This window comes from Perissodus microlepis, chromosome 12 (genome assembly GCF_051167445.1).
Source record: "Perissodus microlepis isolate ML-2025 ecotype Zambia chromosome 12, ASM5116744v1, whole genome shotgun sequence".
Lineage (NCBI taxonomy): Eukaryota > Metazoa > Chordata > Actinopteri > Cichliformes > Cichlidae > Perissodus > Perissodus microlepis.
The window spans coordinates 34,083,800-34,100,809 of NC_140472.1; the positions used below are offsets into that span (position 1 = coordinate 34,083,800).

The 17,010-nt window shown below is 40.5% G+C and overlaps 2 protein-coding genes across 3 annotated transcripts in view; both read left to right on the forward strand.

The window, feature by feature from the left end:
- Positions 1 to 664, forward strand: part of LOC146376741 (uncharacterized) — a 1,378-nt gene extending 714 nt beyond the window's left edge. Inside the window, exons 3-4 of the mRNA XM_084947448.1 lie at positions 1 to 321; positions 403 to 664. The exon at positions 1 to 321 is cut by the window's left edge and continues 374 nt beyond it. Coding sequence (XP_084803574.1) covers positions 1 to 291 — 291 coding nt within the window. The 3' untranslated portion in view covers positions 292 to 321; positions 403 to 664. The remainder of the gene's footprint in view (positions 322 to 402) is intronic.
- Positions 665 to 5,345: 4,681 nt separating this feature from the next.
- Positions 5,346 to 17,010, forward strand: part of LOC146376742 (protein unc-13 homolog B-like) — a 183,200-nt gene continuing 171,535 nt past the window's right edge. For both annotated transcript variants that reach the window (XM_084945718.1, XM_084945719.1), the window contains exon 1: positions 5,346 to 5,607. In XM_084945718.1, coding sequence (XP_084801844.1) covers positions 5,586 to 5,607 — 22 coding nt within the window. In that variant the 5' untranslated portion in view covers positions 5,346 to 5,585. The remainder of the gene's footprint in view (positions 5,608 to 17,010) is intronic.

Consider the following 17,010-nt stretch of genomic DNA (forward strand, 5'->3'; position numbering starts at 1 on the left):
CTGGTTCCTGCCCACCAAAACCAGGTTGAATTCCAGGATCAGGCCTTCCAAAGCAGTACTCTGCCCCAAAGTCAGGGCACACAGAGAAAGCCTCAGACTTGGAGGCAAGTACAGAATTCCCAGCACAGGTTTCCGACACGTACCCAGAGGCAGGGTTCTCAGCGCAGGCTTCAGATTGAGACCCAGAGGCAGGGCTCCCAGGATATTCTTCAGACTCAGCCTCAAAGCAGAACTTGGCCTTATCCTAGGGGCAGGGCTTTTCCCATAGACAACCATCAAGCTTGGAAATAGGCTTAATTAGAACACATGAGGATGCTCAAGGTAAGAATGGCATTTACTTTCTGATCTACTGTTGTGCTTTTAACATAAGATCGACACCCTAAATTATCTTTCTCATTTCAGATATGTCAGAAAATGCATCTTTAACTACTTGGACCCAATTAAAATGATCTTTGTAACAATAGTAATAAAAAACTTCTATTTGTTTCTTGCTGTGAAGCAAATCTCTATAGTTCAGTCCTGGATTTGAGAACTTATGTACATGCTGTACTGAAGTCTTGTCTCAGAGGCCAAACTGCTGATGTACTTTACAAGCTTGCACCTACTACAGACACGTGTATCTGCTCACATAGGATGACTGTCTTGACTCCATACAGTGAAGGAAGATGGAGAGTGTGGTATTGGGTGGGGTTGCTCTATGTTGGGACGGAGCACTGCTTAACATATTTTAGGTTAATTTCCCCCTTTTTTAGATGAGGGTCTTTGTAACAAAGTTAAACTGTTGGGTTTGGCTGGTTTAAAGGGTGACCCACCACCAAAAAGAGTAAATGAGTCTCTTCCAAAGGCCCCTGAAGCTGTTTTGTTCTCACATGTTGGCCAACAACCTAACAAAAGGTTGGCTTTTTCGTCACCCACATGTCGATTCCTAGAAGTATTTAGAGTTTTGCAACAAAGCGAGCAAACCTATGATGGTGCTTGGGTTTGATCATGAATAGTCTAACCTTTGTGCTTCCCTGACTTCTAATTAAAATCAAGAGTGGAACAAAAATCAGCTTAGTGATATTTTTCTTCAGAGTTTTAAAGTTTCTCTTAACAAGCCATTTACCACCTGAAATATTGAAATATCTGCCTTGCATGAATCAATGAATTTTAAGTTGATGCATTTAACACAACGTTTGGGTATCGTGGCTTTCCCCTGCCACTTGACAAAATGGAAAAGTCTGCCCTGCAACTGTCCTGCAAGGTTTTAAAAAGGTGTTTGTTTTGTTGTTGTTTCTCAGATTTTGGGTATTTAAAGGAGACCTGTTATTCTTCCCAACTCTAAATTGTTTTGGACTGGTGTGGCTCTTTAGCTTATCCTGTTCTTGAAACAAGCTAAACTAGGAGAGGGTAGAACACAGAAAATACATGAATGGAGAAACTCGAGTTCTCACAGACGATTACGAGTACTGCTGTGAAACTCTGCTTGGGTTTAATTTTCAACTAGTTCAATGGTGACAGTCTAGTCGCCAGTCAACGGACAACTATTTGAGCCCCAATGTCAGTGGGTGGCCCCTAAAGACTAACCACAAGAGTACCATAGTAGAGACCTGACCTCTCTAAGTGGAGCCCACCTCCCTCCTTGTAAGCAGTATTCATGATTTTGTTCAAGCAAACCCAATTTCAAGGCCAAGAGAAGAAATAAAAGCAAGACATGAAGTGGAGCATATAATTAAATATAATCCTAAATGCAGCTAATTTGGCGTTAAATATGGGGAAGAGACAACTGAATAACATCAACACTATTTTATTTACTTTGATCTTTAACATTAGCTTGCAGTCAAGCAAGCAGCTGTGGTAGAACCAGTGAAGCAACATGCAAGAAAAATGTGGCTCTGAAAAATTTTGTAGTTGTAAATTTGACTCACTTGCAGTCAAAAGCATTAAAGACCAAAAGTAAAACCTCTACAGTGTATCCACTGCTGTAGATTCTGCAGTAAAAACCTGCCCGTTTGAAAAATTGGAAATTCAGGTGGCTAAGGAAGTTTTCAACTTAATGTGCGTCTCCAGAGGAACTTTGGCTCTTGTATCCCCGTTTTGGAAGATTTTTTTTTCCTGTTGTGCTGTAAGTGGAGAATGACTAGATCACAAATGAGGCCCATCCAAAACCTCTGAGATGAGTTTGTGTCCAATGGATTTGTCAGTATCCTGGAGAAGATCATGTGACATAAGGATCATGGCAGCAATGTATGCGAACAGGATAAATATTATGGTGGATTATATAAGATGATTATGAAAAAACACGTTTGTATATGTAACGTGAATAAAAGTGCAAAACTGTAAATGCTGTGTGTCCTTCTGTAAAATGCTGTTCGAGTTGGCTCGTTGGTATCTGGTGTACTGCTATGTCCTTTCAAACATCGCTCTTATTTTATTCTGGACTTGGTTTTAATTTATACGCAGAATGACTGTGTCTCAGGTCAGAATGCAGAAGTTTCATTATTCAAGTCTGAATTGTTTGTATTTTGCTTTGTTCAGAAACTTTGTCCAGTAAGAATTGAGCTGAAAGAAAAGCTATTAACCTCTCAGGGAAGAGTCGGGGCCGACTGAGGCAGTACAATAAGGAGAGATCAGCTGGAAGAACTGAACGTGATTTACTGAGCCTATGAACGTATCTGGTGATTAGATTCCGATGGGCCATCATGGCAGGTTGGAGTCTCGGCTCTAACTGAGGTGCGTGTAAGCCTAGGTTGCACAAATGAGAGTCTTAAAGGGAGAATTTCAGAGGGCATAGATTTAAACCACACAAAGTGGAGGCTTATTAGCTCAGAGAAGGTGGGCAGGAAGATGATTGGAGCAGAGCACTGATGTTAGTATTGAGACGGACAGCGTGCGAAAGTGGTAAAGTAAAGAAAAGAAAGTAGGCAGATGAATGAACAGATTTTCCTTACTGAACTTATGCTTCATATCTTTAAAGAACTAACACCATTAACTGAAACATCCACTCCACGGGGCGTTTGAGTGACTGCCTTTGGGTTGTTGGCTTAGGAAGTGTTCATATCTCTTTCATCCTAATTCCTGCTGATATGCTTAAAGGCAGCTGATATGTTGTTTATCTTGAATTTATGTTTTGATTCTCTGAATATTCCTGTACATGAGGTTGAAGGAGTTTTGTGTTTATTATATTTTCAGAGTTTGTTCCCCTTATTATTAATACTGAGCTTTACGTTACCTCTGGTGATCAGTTTTCTGTTTCGTTATGTTGTTGCTGTCGGGTTTCTGTCTTTCCTTCCAGCCTCCTCCCTCCTGTGTTCCTTCTGTATGTTTCAGTGTGTGTTCATGTCTTTGTATTGAGTAGTTATCTTTTGGGTTATTTCCTGTTTTACTTTGACGGTGAACTACTTTGAGTTTTACTTCCCTTTGATGACTGTCTTGATTCTCCACACCTGCATCTCATTCCTTCAGCCGATTCTGCTCCCCCTCGTGTATAAGTGGTCCGGTCTTCCCCTCCGTCTGTGTCACGGGGCTTTCTGTGCTTCCTTCTGTGTACACCTGCTGTTTGGGATTTCTGTTTGCTCTCATTTTGGACTTTGTATTAGACGCTGCATCCCAAATAAAAAGACTGACATTTTGCTGCAGTTCTGTAAATGCTGACCGTCTCAGCCCTGATAACTAAAACCAAGTCCCCAGGTACCAACCAGAACCTCAGCATCTGTAGCTAGGATTAGTCTACAACATGCCAACCAATTTTCCACGAATGCGTTTTTGCAACAAAGGCCGCAGTGACTTCTTTAAAAGCCTCGACCCTCCTGCAGACCCGTGTGCTGGGCCCAGACTGAAAAGGGCCAAGCATAAGGATTCAGAGGGGAGATTTCAGATAACATGATTGTAGCTTGATTCTTGGTGATGCCTTTACTGGTATCTATGAAGCGCCTTGAGGCGACTTTTGTTGTGATTTGGCGCTATATAAATAGAATTGAATTGAATTGAATCTACAGTTTTGCAGATGCAGTGTGGTGTAATATGTTGAGTGTTTTTCATCTGAGTGTTGTTCGAAAATTTACCTAATTTTAAAACCTGCTAAAGACCAAATCACCTCCTGATACCTCAGAGCTGAAAGATTGCGTACTTTCTTTTTACAGTGACTGTATGTATATGTAGAGGTGATGTTGATATGAATGCCTATCAGCCACACTTCTGTTTTACTATAAGGCTTAGCCTTTTCAACAAGCTATGCAGTTCAACGAATAGTAGCATGTGTTGCAGGGCTTCAATTTCCTCTACCATTAACGTAATCTCATGTTTGCCTAAATAGGGGATGTTTTTTTTTTCTTTTCTTTGGTCCATTGTTCTTCCTTCTAAACCCTCAAATGCATCAGGGGAAATCTCAAGGCTTGTTCCATACTGCAAATGGTATTCTTAGAAATCGCTTAAGAATGTTTTGATGAAGGAGAGCCATTAATTCATGTTTCTGTAGAGCTGTCAGCCTCTCAAAGTTTTCAGTAACACTTTGTAATAAGGCCCGTGACCAAGGGTGTAATCCCCCTATAATGTATTTTATTTTAGATTACAATGCAATTGTATTTACCTACTAATACCTAAAGGCAGGTACACTAGAATAGCAGGTAACAAGTCAGGTTAGGAAACAAAGAAATTATATTGTAAGGAAATTTTGAAGAAAAGGAAAAGAAAAAACAACGTCTCCCCATCTTAGATCATACCATATTATTGAGTAGAAATAAATCTTGCCTTTTTTACATCTGCATTTAATATTCATTATGTTAATGAGCATAATGGATGTTCAAAATTATGCTGTACTTGAAATTACTTACTGTATCATTTTTTTTCTCCTCTTATGTAAAATACCTCAAATTGTGCAATATTTAAAATGACTTCTGCACTGCCAAAAATGACTTACGCATCAATTAAAATCCTTACAGACTTCTTTAATTACTTTACTGAAATATATAATTATTCTTTGTTTCTTGTAAAAACTTTACTCGTTAACCCCTTGTTTTAGCGTACGTGCCCTTAAGTATTAGTAGGTAAACATAATTACTTTGTAATTTTAAATACAATACAATGAAGTTCAATTTAATTGCAAAGGAATTACGCGTTGAGTCGCGGCCATATCATAAAGTGTTGCCAGGTTTTCTTTTGGCATCACTTAATACTGTACTGTTTTTTCCCTTCTCTTTGTCAGTGAAGCAGGAAACTAGGATTTGGGGATGGCAAGCTGAATTCAACATTTCAAATGTGGTGTAAAGTGTTATGAACCACAGGAGGACAATTGTATGCTCGAGCTGATGGCCCAGATTCCTACTTTGCCTGTGACATGTGAACGCAGCACAAGTGCCGCCCCGCTCTACCGGATTTCAGCCGGTAGGCACTCGTTTTCTGCCAGTGACAGTCATCCCTTTAAACCCTAAGGACCTCCTGGATTGTCCACCTGCCCGACATCTGTCCCTTTCCTCACCGCGCGGCGCGATGAAGCGGAAACTGAGCGACATTTAGGAGCAGTCTAAATGACTTCTGTGCAACAGGCAACTGGGCTGCAAACTCACTGAAGGCTGGTCGGAGGAACTGTTGCACAAAATCCCGCTGCGATGTCTCTGCTGTGCGTTAGAGGTATGCTCTCACTTCACAGCTACAGGTTATCGTTTCAACAGGAGAACTCATGGATCTGCTCGTGTGAGGGTTTCTTAAACGGGCGAAGTTCTCACGGAAAAAATTTTATATATAAAAACACAAAAACTTAGATGAAAGAAAAAAGGAAGGCAGAATATTTGAGGGCAATACTGTAACATTATTCTGAAACTATCCAGTTGTGAAGATACAGAGCATAACATAAACTTTAAGTGTTTCCCTGAAAGGTGAATTTAAACCTCATTTGCCTCCAGTGACGTTTAGTGTAACACTCAGGCTGGAAGCTGACTTTAAAAAAGGAAAATCACAGTGAAGTGAGAGCGTTTTGGTCATTATCGATGGATATGTGCGCATTAATGTTTTGTTGCTATTTTATGGTCCGATATTGCGAGTCTCTGAAAAGTTACGCTTTGGTTAAATCAAGCCATCTAGTAATCAGTGCTCAATGCCAATGCTCACCAAAGAGCACTCTCAGTTTTCAACTGTTAAAGTATTAGCTTTGTATCTAAATGAGGATTGATTTAGTCTGTTAGGCTATACCCAAACATAAGAGGGACATTTATTTCTGAAACTATTAAAAATCATACACTCGTTTTTCTGAATGAAAAAATGCTCACAAAATGATTAAAGTTTGTTTTCTTCCTGTTATAGTAACATATGCTTGATTATGATAGAAGGTCTTCTGGCCCTGATTTTTACCCATTTCGTTGGCATATTTTTATGATTATTGTTTGTTTGTTTGTTTGTTTGTTTGGGGGGGGGGGGGGTAGCTTTAATTTGCTTGTCATTATTATTCTTGAACTTTAACTTGGATTACCATTTATCCGAGATTCTATGATTATTTTAGCATTCCAAGTCCTGTTTAGAATTATCATTACAGGTCAAGCAGTCTTTGAGTTCTATTATATTTGGTCCTTGGTGTTTTTGGTGATCGTAGCCTCCACCGTGTTTCTCGGTGTTCAGTTGAGTGTCAGTGGCTTGTCACTGTGTCTAGTTGGCTACTTCCTGTTTGATTTTGTCAGTCTCTTTTCTTCACCTTAGTTTTACTACAGGTGCCTCATGTCTCAGTTTGAGTTCAGCTGTGTCTTCTTACCTTTATGTTTCCATTTTCCCTGTGCATATCCTCGGCTACAGTGCAAACAAGGCTGGAACACGTGTCTCCATGCCGTTTTCAGACTTGATTTGTGATCTGGAGCTACATCAGTAAAAGCTCAGTTTTCTGATTCTTTCAGGTGGATTCTTAGCAGCCTACATTTGGGTCACTTATACTCTTAAATGACATGAACCCGAAAACTGTCAATACTACATGTTAAAATAGTTTAAAACTGGATTCATAACATAATAACATAACTTAGGACTGTATACACTCACCTGACCGTTAAGACTGCACATCCTCAATAGGATAAAAGGAAGAAAATAGATTAATCAATGGCTATTTCTTTGTAATTTGCTGTGGCAAGAACACATTTTATGTATTTGCTGACATTTGGTACTTTAAGGTCTTTATCCTTAAGCTGACTGACCCCTTTAAGGTAGCAGGTTATAGATCTCTGCAGGGACACTATAAATAAAATGTGCACTTCCTTCTTCATCGTTCAGCGTTCTCTTTCCACGTGAACTGCCCCCCGAGTTGCCCTGAAGCAAGTCACTTGATCTGCAGTTGTTCAACTAAAGCTGATGAGCGATGTGAGATTTTAATGTCTAAGTAAAAGAATAAGAAATGATTTTGGATATTTTTTTGTTGAAAACCTGCACGTGTATCGGGTCTGACAAAGTTTGATTCATTAAAGGTTAAAAAGCCGGCACTTCCCCTCACCGCCAGTTTATTAACATTTTTGGCTCCTTTCCAGATCACAAATTGCTCTTCTCTCGCAGACATGCTGATTGATTTTTCACACCATCAAACTATTGTCTGGCTATCTCCAGCTCTCAGCCCCTGGTGTATTGTTTCTCACTGATCATTTCTGACCATTTCTCATCTTTGGGTGCGAGTGCTGCCTGAGGATGAAAGGCCACCACCACCTCTACCCAACTCCTATTACAGAGTGATGAGATGAGGGTGAGGCTGGAGATGGAGGGAGTGAAGCACACCTGGGTCGCAGTGGGCTCAGACAAGTGGAATTATAAAATAATCTAATTTTGTTTCATAGCTTGCCCTGGGATTGAGAAAGTGTGCTTCATGCTCACATAAAAGTTGTTACTTGTTCAGGTTAGCATGAACCCTGGACTCAGCTTTTTAAGCTTTGCTGTTTCACTCAGAAGGACAGAAATATGGATTCAAATCAGTCATGACATTGTCCCACAACATCTGGACATATACGCCAGAAATGTTCACTACATCATCTTTATAAAGTGCAGATTTGTGAGTGCTTGCAACTTGTTTCTGCTGCCCAGATGAGGCCATAAATATCAGTTATTGCAGGTCTGACTTAGGATGGACTCAAACACTCATCAAAGCGGTGACTGAAGTAAATGCATCTTATAAATATGAGTGGATGTGTGATTCTCAACGTTTCTCCCAAGTGAATCTACATAATATGTCATCTGACTGTCCTTTAAACAGTATTTCTTTTCCTTTTTAAAAAAATCTGAGATATTCCATCATCTGACTTTCACAGACACATCAAATCGTTTATAAAGAATATATTTTTAGATGGCAGACTAGAATGGTTTAATAGTAAACAACAACACTGTCAGAAATAGGAAGTAAACCACAGTTTCCCACGTGAAAAGCTAATGTTTTGGTAACTTGTCCAGCCCATCATTGTTTCTTTGCAGATTCAATGCTTTATAATGTCACCTGAATTCTTCCTGAGATAATCTCCCTTTTTAATGGAAAGGTCTCGAGGGGTCAAGCTTGGTGGCCTTTCTTTGTAACGCTAATAATAGACTTGGAACTCTACCTAGTATCTCCTTGCATATGCAGACAGTAAGGTGAGAAACATGAGCTACAGGCAAATAAGGAGAAATAACCTCACAGGAACGAGCAGCGAACAAAAACAAACAGTCTATAGTATTAAGATTCACGCTGTCAAAGAACCGTCCTTGGATGTGCATGACCCCACCTCCTGTAATGTGTGCTCTTTACTCTGCTTTTAGGTAATTTCTGCATAAAAGTAAATTTAGCTGCTTTAAAGACCTTATGTGTTTTTTCCCTGTTTCTATGGTTTAAAAACTGCTTGGTGTAGTTTAAAGTGATTATATTGGACTAAAAAAAAAGAGCCTTTCTTGGTGTAAAATGTCAGACACTGACAACACCAGCAGATAACAGATAACCAACTGTGTTCTTATGATGTCATCAGGCTGTTCAGGGACAAGAGATGTATCTCTGTGTGATGAGCTGGGAAATGCTCTCTCTGCCTGTGGTAAATGTGTTCTTTGGCAGTTTTCTTGTCTATGATGTACCTGACATGCTATCAGAGAAGCCAGTCTTTCCATCTCTTAAAGGAAGTGCCTGATATAAAACCTGACGAGTGGCATTCTTTCTTGGAAGCTGTGATACTTTTCCGAGGCTCATTTCCTCATTCCTGGTTGTGTTGAGCGCCCTCAGAACCTGCATGGTGGCTTGCAGATCTCTGCAGGAAGTGAACGGCTGCAGAAACGAAAGCAGGATGGGAGGACACAGCTTCTGACAGCTCAGTCAGTACCCACTCTTAGCTATTTCTGGATAGCAATTATCAGTGGAATAAATGCATACATTGATGGCATTGCATAATTTGCTCAGTGTTGAGTAAGGTTACTGTGAAGAAATTGCATTAGATGAAATTATCCGGCAGTAATAGAAGATAAATACGTGCAGGTCGACTGTCAGGCATTTGGAGATAGCAGCGTGGCATTCAGTCTCAGCAGATCGGCACAAAAACTGGAGCTTGTGCTGATTTTATTTATGTTTTTTTTTTTTTTTTAAATGGCCTGGTTTGGATTCATCCATTCAAGGTGATAACTAAAACCATTTTGTAGGCCACCAGATGAGGGCAAAGGTGAGGGCAGACCAGGTCAGCCAGTACACCGGGACACACTGTAGTGGAATGACAGGGATGCAAGCAAAGCTTCAGCGGCCAATCTGTGGAGGCGGGGGTGGGGATAGAGGGGAAATAATCCCCATGCCATCTGCTGCTTTTCCTATCCTGTGTGGTTATGCTTGTATACGTGTGTGTATGTTGGACTGCAGCTCACATGGGCCAGTGGACTTCACTTCCTCCTTCTCTTTCCCTCCCTGTCATGATAAGGCTATTTCCTGCTACGAGCATTGGCTCAATCTAACAGTTTCTCTTTACACTTAATCTTTGCTACTGGCCACTTGTCTCAACTCAGGCCGAGGAGTGCTCAAAGAAGTACACTCCAAGACGATTGTGACATGAAATGCAGAGAAAATACAGACACAAAACTACGTTCACCTGATTTTTGTGCTCTTTGCAGAAATTGGTGCTGTCTCAGCACTTTTTCTTCTCTTTTTCTTTTTTCTTACAAAGGCGGGAGTTTTGATAGTGGTTGGTGAATCTTATTGCAGTATAAACATCAGTTGGCACATCACCACACGTATTTGTGAGGAATGACAAATATGTGTAAACCAGCATCCGTCCATTTTTTGCAGTTATCTGAAACAGAATTGGATCAGTATTAGGCTAAACGTTCCTAACATCACTGTTTTCCAGTTACTCCTGAAAATCCCGAGATGCTCCCAGGGTAGATGAAATATATATTTAATTTCTCCAAAGACTTCTGGTCTACCCTCAGAATCTCCCAGCTGAAAACACTGAAGGTGCAAGGAGCAGAGATGGTGAGAGTACATGAGTTTAAATACCAGGGCTCAACCATCCAAAGCAATGGGCAGTGCACAAGAGATGAGAAAGAGAGTGCAGGCAGGGTGGAGTGGGTGGAGATGAGTGTCGGGGTGATTTGTGACAGAATAATAGCAGTGAGACCTGCTATGGTTTATTATTTGGAAACCGTGGAGCTGACAAAAGACAGGAGGACAAGCTGGAGGTGGCAGAGCTGAAGATGCTTTTCATTGGGAGTGACCAGAAAGGACAAGATTAGACATGAGTACATCAGAGGGACAGCTCAGGTCAAGCTCTTTGGCAACAAAGTTACAGGAAAAGAGGGAGACCACAGAAATGATTCATGGATGTACTGAAGGAAGCTGTGCAGAGGATGCTAGGGATGGAAGTACATGATCCACTGTGGAGGCCCCTAAAGAGAAAACCAAACAAGAAGAGGACAAAGAGTATTTAACAGTTCATGTGCACTGCTCATATTTTACATAGGTGATCGTAAAAGTTGTAATAATTCATTTAGGGCGCAGCGTTGTGGTGCGGTGGTTAGCACCACCGTTTCACAGCAGGTGGGTTCTGGGGTCGAACCTTATGGTTACCTGAGGCTGCATGTGTGGAGTGTTCTCCTGTGGCTTTCCTCTCACAGACTGTTGGTTAGGTTCATTGATGACTCTGAATTGGGTGTAGATGTGGTTGTGTGGTTGTCTGTCTTTCTGTGCTCAGCCATGTGATGGCCTCTTCCCTCGGTTACATCTGGGATGGGATCCCTGTAAACCTAAGATAGACAAAGTGGAAAAAAATCAACATATGAAGGCTTCTGAGATGAAGCGTTATGACTCCTGGATTCTGTATTCTCTTTGCGCTCATCACAGTGACCACAAAGGTTAGATACTGATAAAACTGATTTAATGTCATTGTTTTTATTGATTCTTATCGTTTAAATGGTAAATGGCCTGTATTTGTATAGCGCTGTTACTAGTCCCGCCTAGGGACCCCAAAGCGCTTTACAGTCCAGTCGTCCACCCATTCACACACTGGTGGAGGCAAGATGCAGTTGTAGCCACAGCTGCCCTGGGGCAGACTGACAGAAGCGAGGCTGCCATATCGCGCCATCGGCCCTTCTGGCCAACACCAGTAGGCGGTGGGTGAAGTGTCTTGCCCAAGGACACAACGACCGAGACTGTCCGAGCCGGGGCTCGAACCGGCAACCTTCCGATTACAAGGCGAACTCCCAACTCTTGAGCCACGATCGCATGTGACCATTAAACGATCGCCCACATTCAATTTTCTTGAATTAAAAAAAATAAACTGAAGGGTCAAACCTCTGCAGGTTTTATTATATGAAGGTCTGATCACTGTGCAAAAACTGATCAGGAAAAAGGGTTGGATGTAACTCAGGTATGCAGAAGTCCATAAGTTTCATTTCCTTAGGAATGCAGGTCCTAGAAAAACACGGAGGATCTAAAACTGGTTTTAATCCTGGTTTGTAAACTAGGTTTGTGAGTTTTGATTTGTTTTAGACCCCAGATATTGATCGATTGGGACTATAACTTGTGTTTGTGATGAATACGTGTTGACACACAGTGAACAGATGAAGACAGGTGCGACTGTATGTGTCTGTGGTAATGTCATGGTCTATAAAGCCCTCGTTCCATGATCCACTCATACTGGATCACTCGTGGACTTTCAGTAGCGTCTCTCTAATTGGCTCATTATCGTGGAGAGGTAGGGAGACGGTCTCTTTTAATTTGCGTTTATGCAGGATAATATGTGGTATACATGCTAATGTAAACACAATGAGGCACTGGCATTGAAACAGATAATTAAATGAAGGAATGTGTATGCCCACAACACTAAACTATACACAGAATATATATATTACAGCTTTACCTTGCAATATAAAGTGTCTTTAGATACAGTTCAGAGAAATTATGTTAATCCGTAAGCTGAATTTGAAGTGTTTGCACACAAACATACAGCCATATATGCTGCTAGCATGAAGCCCGAGCGTAAGCAGAAGCTTATACATGAGTAAAATGATCAAACATACTTCAGTCAGAGGACACTGACCAACCCATGCTAGATCCACAATAGTTGTATTTATAAGGTCGGCCTGGCGAGGTCCACGGGGGCTGTACATTAATGGAAGTGAGAGGGTGTTAATGACATGGCCAAAAGGTTTGCAACCTGTACGCTCTCAAACCCACCATGAGCTGAAGGACTGGAGCTAAAAATAGAGGCACAGTCTGGGCCCTTGTAATGACACTGCTATAGTCTGCGCCTGTCTGGCTGCTGAGCATGTCAGGTCTGCTGCTCCTGTTCAACACATTTTATTAAGTGTTTCTACACCTGAGTGATTGTGTGGTAATGTTATATTTCAAAGTAAAAGAATATCATATCTTTTATGTGCAACGTTTCTTTAGATGAAAAGCGCATCATTGTAAAAGGATGCCATCTTTTATTTTTAATCAAATAAACCCCCAAAGTATGCCAAATATAAATAAATATGCACAGATATGCTCAAGTTTCATGAGGGGTGCAGATGTCCTGTAGGTTGTCTGGCGGGGTGTGTGCTGTCTCTATTAGAGTCACAAACTGACACCAGCTGGCAGAAAGAAGCAATCAACTTGTGTAGACTTTCAGATATAATTTAGGGTGTTTAAATATTGCATTTGACTATTTAGGAATTACAGCCATGTTTTCCCAACCTGATGAATAGTCTTGTGTCCAGCTGTGGTCTGCTTTTTTTCTCTTTTTTTAAATGAATTCATGACAAATTAAAGAAATAAAGATGTAGAGCTGATTCCAGGCATTTGGCTTAAGAGGTGTCCAAAGGGATGTCAGTACAAGTGTGCTAACCTGGACTTGTAATGCTGACATTAGAACTTGGTCACTGGTGTTTGCTGATGATGTGGCTCCTGATAAAAGTAGCTTAATCAAATGATAACACTGGTTAGGTGTTGCTTCACAAGACAGAGGTAAAGTGGCCCAAAACCTCTAAGATCTCCATAAGATCACCAAATTTTCTGAGACTGTTGCCTGACCTTTGACCCAATCAAGCATGTCTTTCACTCACTGATGACAAAACTGAGGGAAGAACGATTCGTGAATGTTCGGGCACAGATTAGAGGTCGTGGATCCTGTCCAGGGCTCTCCTCTACACGGCCAGCTTCCAGAGAGTTAAAGTCGTGACGCTCCAGAGGCTCAAAAGTGTCTTTATTTCACCACCGAGACGCCATTTCCAACCCCGAGCTTCAAAGCTGCACTTTCATTGTCACTTCAAAGAGCTCAAACCTGAGACACCAGAGCAGATTGTAAGTGGTCACAGTCAGAGCTGCAGTCCAACAAAGAGAAGAATGTCATCGGTGTACAGAGGAGATGACAGAAAATCATTTTAGCTTTCAGATTTTGTCAGATGTTGTTTTTTTTCTCTCCCATGTCAGGCTAAAAGTTCAGTCTTGGATAGTTGTTTTGGATATCAGTTACAAACGTGCATTCACTGTTCATGTAATTCATAGATGTTGTACTCCTGGTGAGAGCAACGTAACAAACATTTAGGCCTTACTTTCAAAATGTATTTGGATGAATTTTACATGTGATACGGAGAATAAACTTAACGCTTAAGTGAATGATGCATATCCGTAAGTTAAATATAGTGAAGCCCATAATTTGACTCAGTTTCTGTAGTTTTGCCTCTGCACGCAACCAGAGTTGCAGCTTTACTCAAAAAAAATGTGTGAGCGGTTTAAAATTACACCCATTTTTATACACATAACTCCATTTTTTAGAGGTTTAAAATGAATTGTCCAAACTAACAGGATGTTAAATATAAAGATTGTTTTGTATTAAAAACATCTAACTTTGTAGTCAGTGTCTGTCTGAAATGTGGAACCTGTGGAGATCACCAATTGTGGGTGTTGCTTCCTTGAGGTTCCTTGAGAAAACTTGTCTAGTGGGTTGAGATTAGGTGACTGACTTGGCCATTGACGAGTATCCCACTCCTGCCTTCAGTGTAACTGGCGGTTTGCACCTTGTTGTAAACCTTCTGTATTTCCTTCCATGAAGGCGTCTCTTGATTGGACTTTTGCTTCCTGTCTGTTAGGTTTAGTTTGACCTAATGATTTGACGTGGAAACACCCAAAGGCCCTGCGATGTGATATTATCATTATTATCATATCATATTATCATACTTCACTCGCAATAAAATATAATTGTGCTTTTTAACATTTAGCAATATGTGAGTACTGAAATAACATACATTATGATTTAGGCATGTTGCTGATAATCTAACAATTAGCTGTGATAAATCATTAAAAATCCCACATCTGTTGCCGTCCACTTTGACAGAAATGGACATTTAACTATTACATTTGTGCTCATCAACCTTCCTGTTATATAGGAATGTAGCCAGAATATAACCAGCGAGCTGCCTTTGCTCACTGACAAACACTCATTCAGATTGATGGCAACATGTTGGCAATCTGACTGCATTTGTAAATTAGACAGCAATCTTTTTTAAACCTTTGATAATCTCTCTGAGAGCGAGTGCAGTCAGTTCAAGTCAGGCACCAGTTGGCTCTGAATTTGTCAAGCTAAGTGTGTCCAGTTGTTTTTTTCGTTCGCTGTTTTTTGAGCCAGTTTAATTTAATTTTACTCGGCTACCGTTATCTCAGGACGATATGCATGTTTGTAGTATTCCTAGAGTAATGTAACTTTGTCCCTGAATGGATACAATATTGCAATTTTGCAATAGTATTGTGATACCATGCTGTATCGATTTAATTAAAAGAAAAAATCTACTTGTCCTGCTAATGATGACCTCCCTCTCTTTGGGCCTTGTATTTAAAATGACAATGAAAAGTTATAGAATGCAAACCCTGAAAGTTCGGGATAGATACAAGATGGCTGTAATTGCTCAGTAAACTTGTTTTTAAGCAAACATAATTATATATTTTAAATTGGGCATTTAAAGAACCAAATGAAATATATTATCAAGCCTGCTGTGCTTGAATATAAGCTTCAGTATAAGCATTGTGTTGTTGTGCAAAAACACAATGCCTTGTCATCCACGTCCTCCATTGCGTATGGAGACATTACAGATGTGCGTTTGAGTGCTCCTCAGTAGCAGCTTTAATCCAGTGCACTAGTCATCACATGAACATCTGCAACGTCTGCTCTTTTCCCCAAATGGTTTTTCTCAGTCTCTTTATTTTTTTCAGGTATTAAGAAAGAAAAAACTTTGTAAGGTTGAGAGTAAGCTACTGACCAATGAAAAGAAGTCTTTCTGCTTTCCTATGTCTCTTTTGTAATTCATCCACAGTACAATGTAGCAGGGTCTGGTAGATTTCAGCCCCGCTTAAAGCATTAGCTTGGAGGGATTATCCCACCAGCTAAACACGCGGTCACCAGCAGCACGCATCCTCTCATACAATCACTCCAGAGGACACGTGCCTGCTTTACTACCTCTGATCAGCCTCACCAGCCCTGTAGCCCAGAGGGATGCTGACCTCTGCAAGCACTAAAATGTGACACTGACCATCGCATTTTTATTTGTCCAAATCTTAAAGAGTGCTTCTGTCTGGTGTAGCGATGCACTTGCATTTATATTTTAGGTGATTTTTTTTTCATTACAAGCCTTTGTTTTCTGCCAGTTTGTCAGCACTTCCTGTTCGTTGCTGTCTTCAAAGACAACATTGTATTGGCTGCGCTTCATTTGCATGAAGTTGAGGTTTAGGCTGCTTTAAACAAATCAGGATATCTGGTGCTACCCAACACCTGTGGTAACTTCCTGAAAAACTGTTATGCGATGTACTGCCAGTCTTATATAAGTGCTGAATGTCCAATTTCTCAACTTTAATATTGTTTGAAAACATTGTTCGAAATTTCGAGTTATTTTCTCGACATTTCAACTTTTTTTCTCAAAATTTCGACTTACTTGAGTTAGTTATTAACTCAAAATTTTGAGAAAAGTGACTCAAAATATCGAGTTAGCACTGCCAATCAGTAATCTATGTGAATGATGTCATTTCCTTGTTACCCAGAAGCTGAAGCCCTCAGGTACAAATGCTACAGCTAAGCTACCGGTATTACATCCAGTCATGAATGCACAGATTGCTGAGTGTTTTCAGTGTGGCTTCAAAAATGATGAAATCCTTGTGTTATTAGCTGAATCACATGGCGTTACTATCAGCAAACGTACTCACGAAAGCGCCAATGTGTTGCGATCCGGTTTGGAGTGTGCGTTACTCTGCGCCATATGCTTCCGGGTAACAAGAAAGTGACCTCATTCAAAGTATGAGTTAAAAGTAACAGTTATGAGTTATGTTTCTTGAAATTTCAAGTTAATAAGTTGAAACTTCGAGTTATGGATACCTGTTTGTTTGTTTTTTGTTTGTGCTTTTTTAGTGGCGGAAACGGGCTTCCATACACATCTATGGAAGCCCGTTTCCGCCACTAAAAAAAAACAAGTATCCATGACTCAAAATTTCGAGTTATTTTCTTGAAATTTCAACTTATTAACTCGAAATTTGGAGAAACATAACTCGAAATTTCGAGTTATGTGAATGAGGTCACTTTCTTGAGGTCACTGGCCCGGAAGCATATGGCGCAG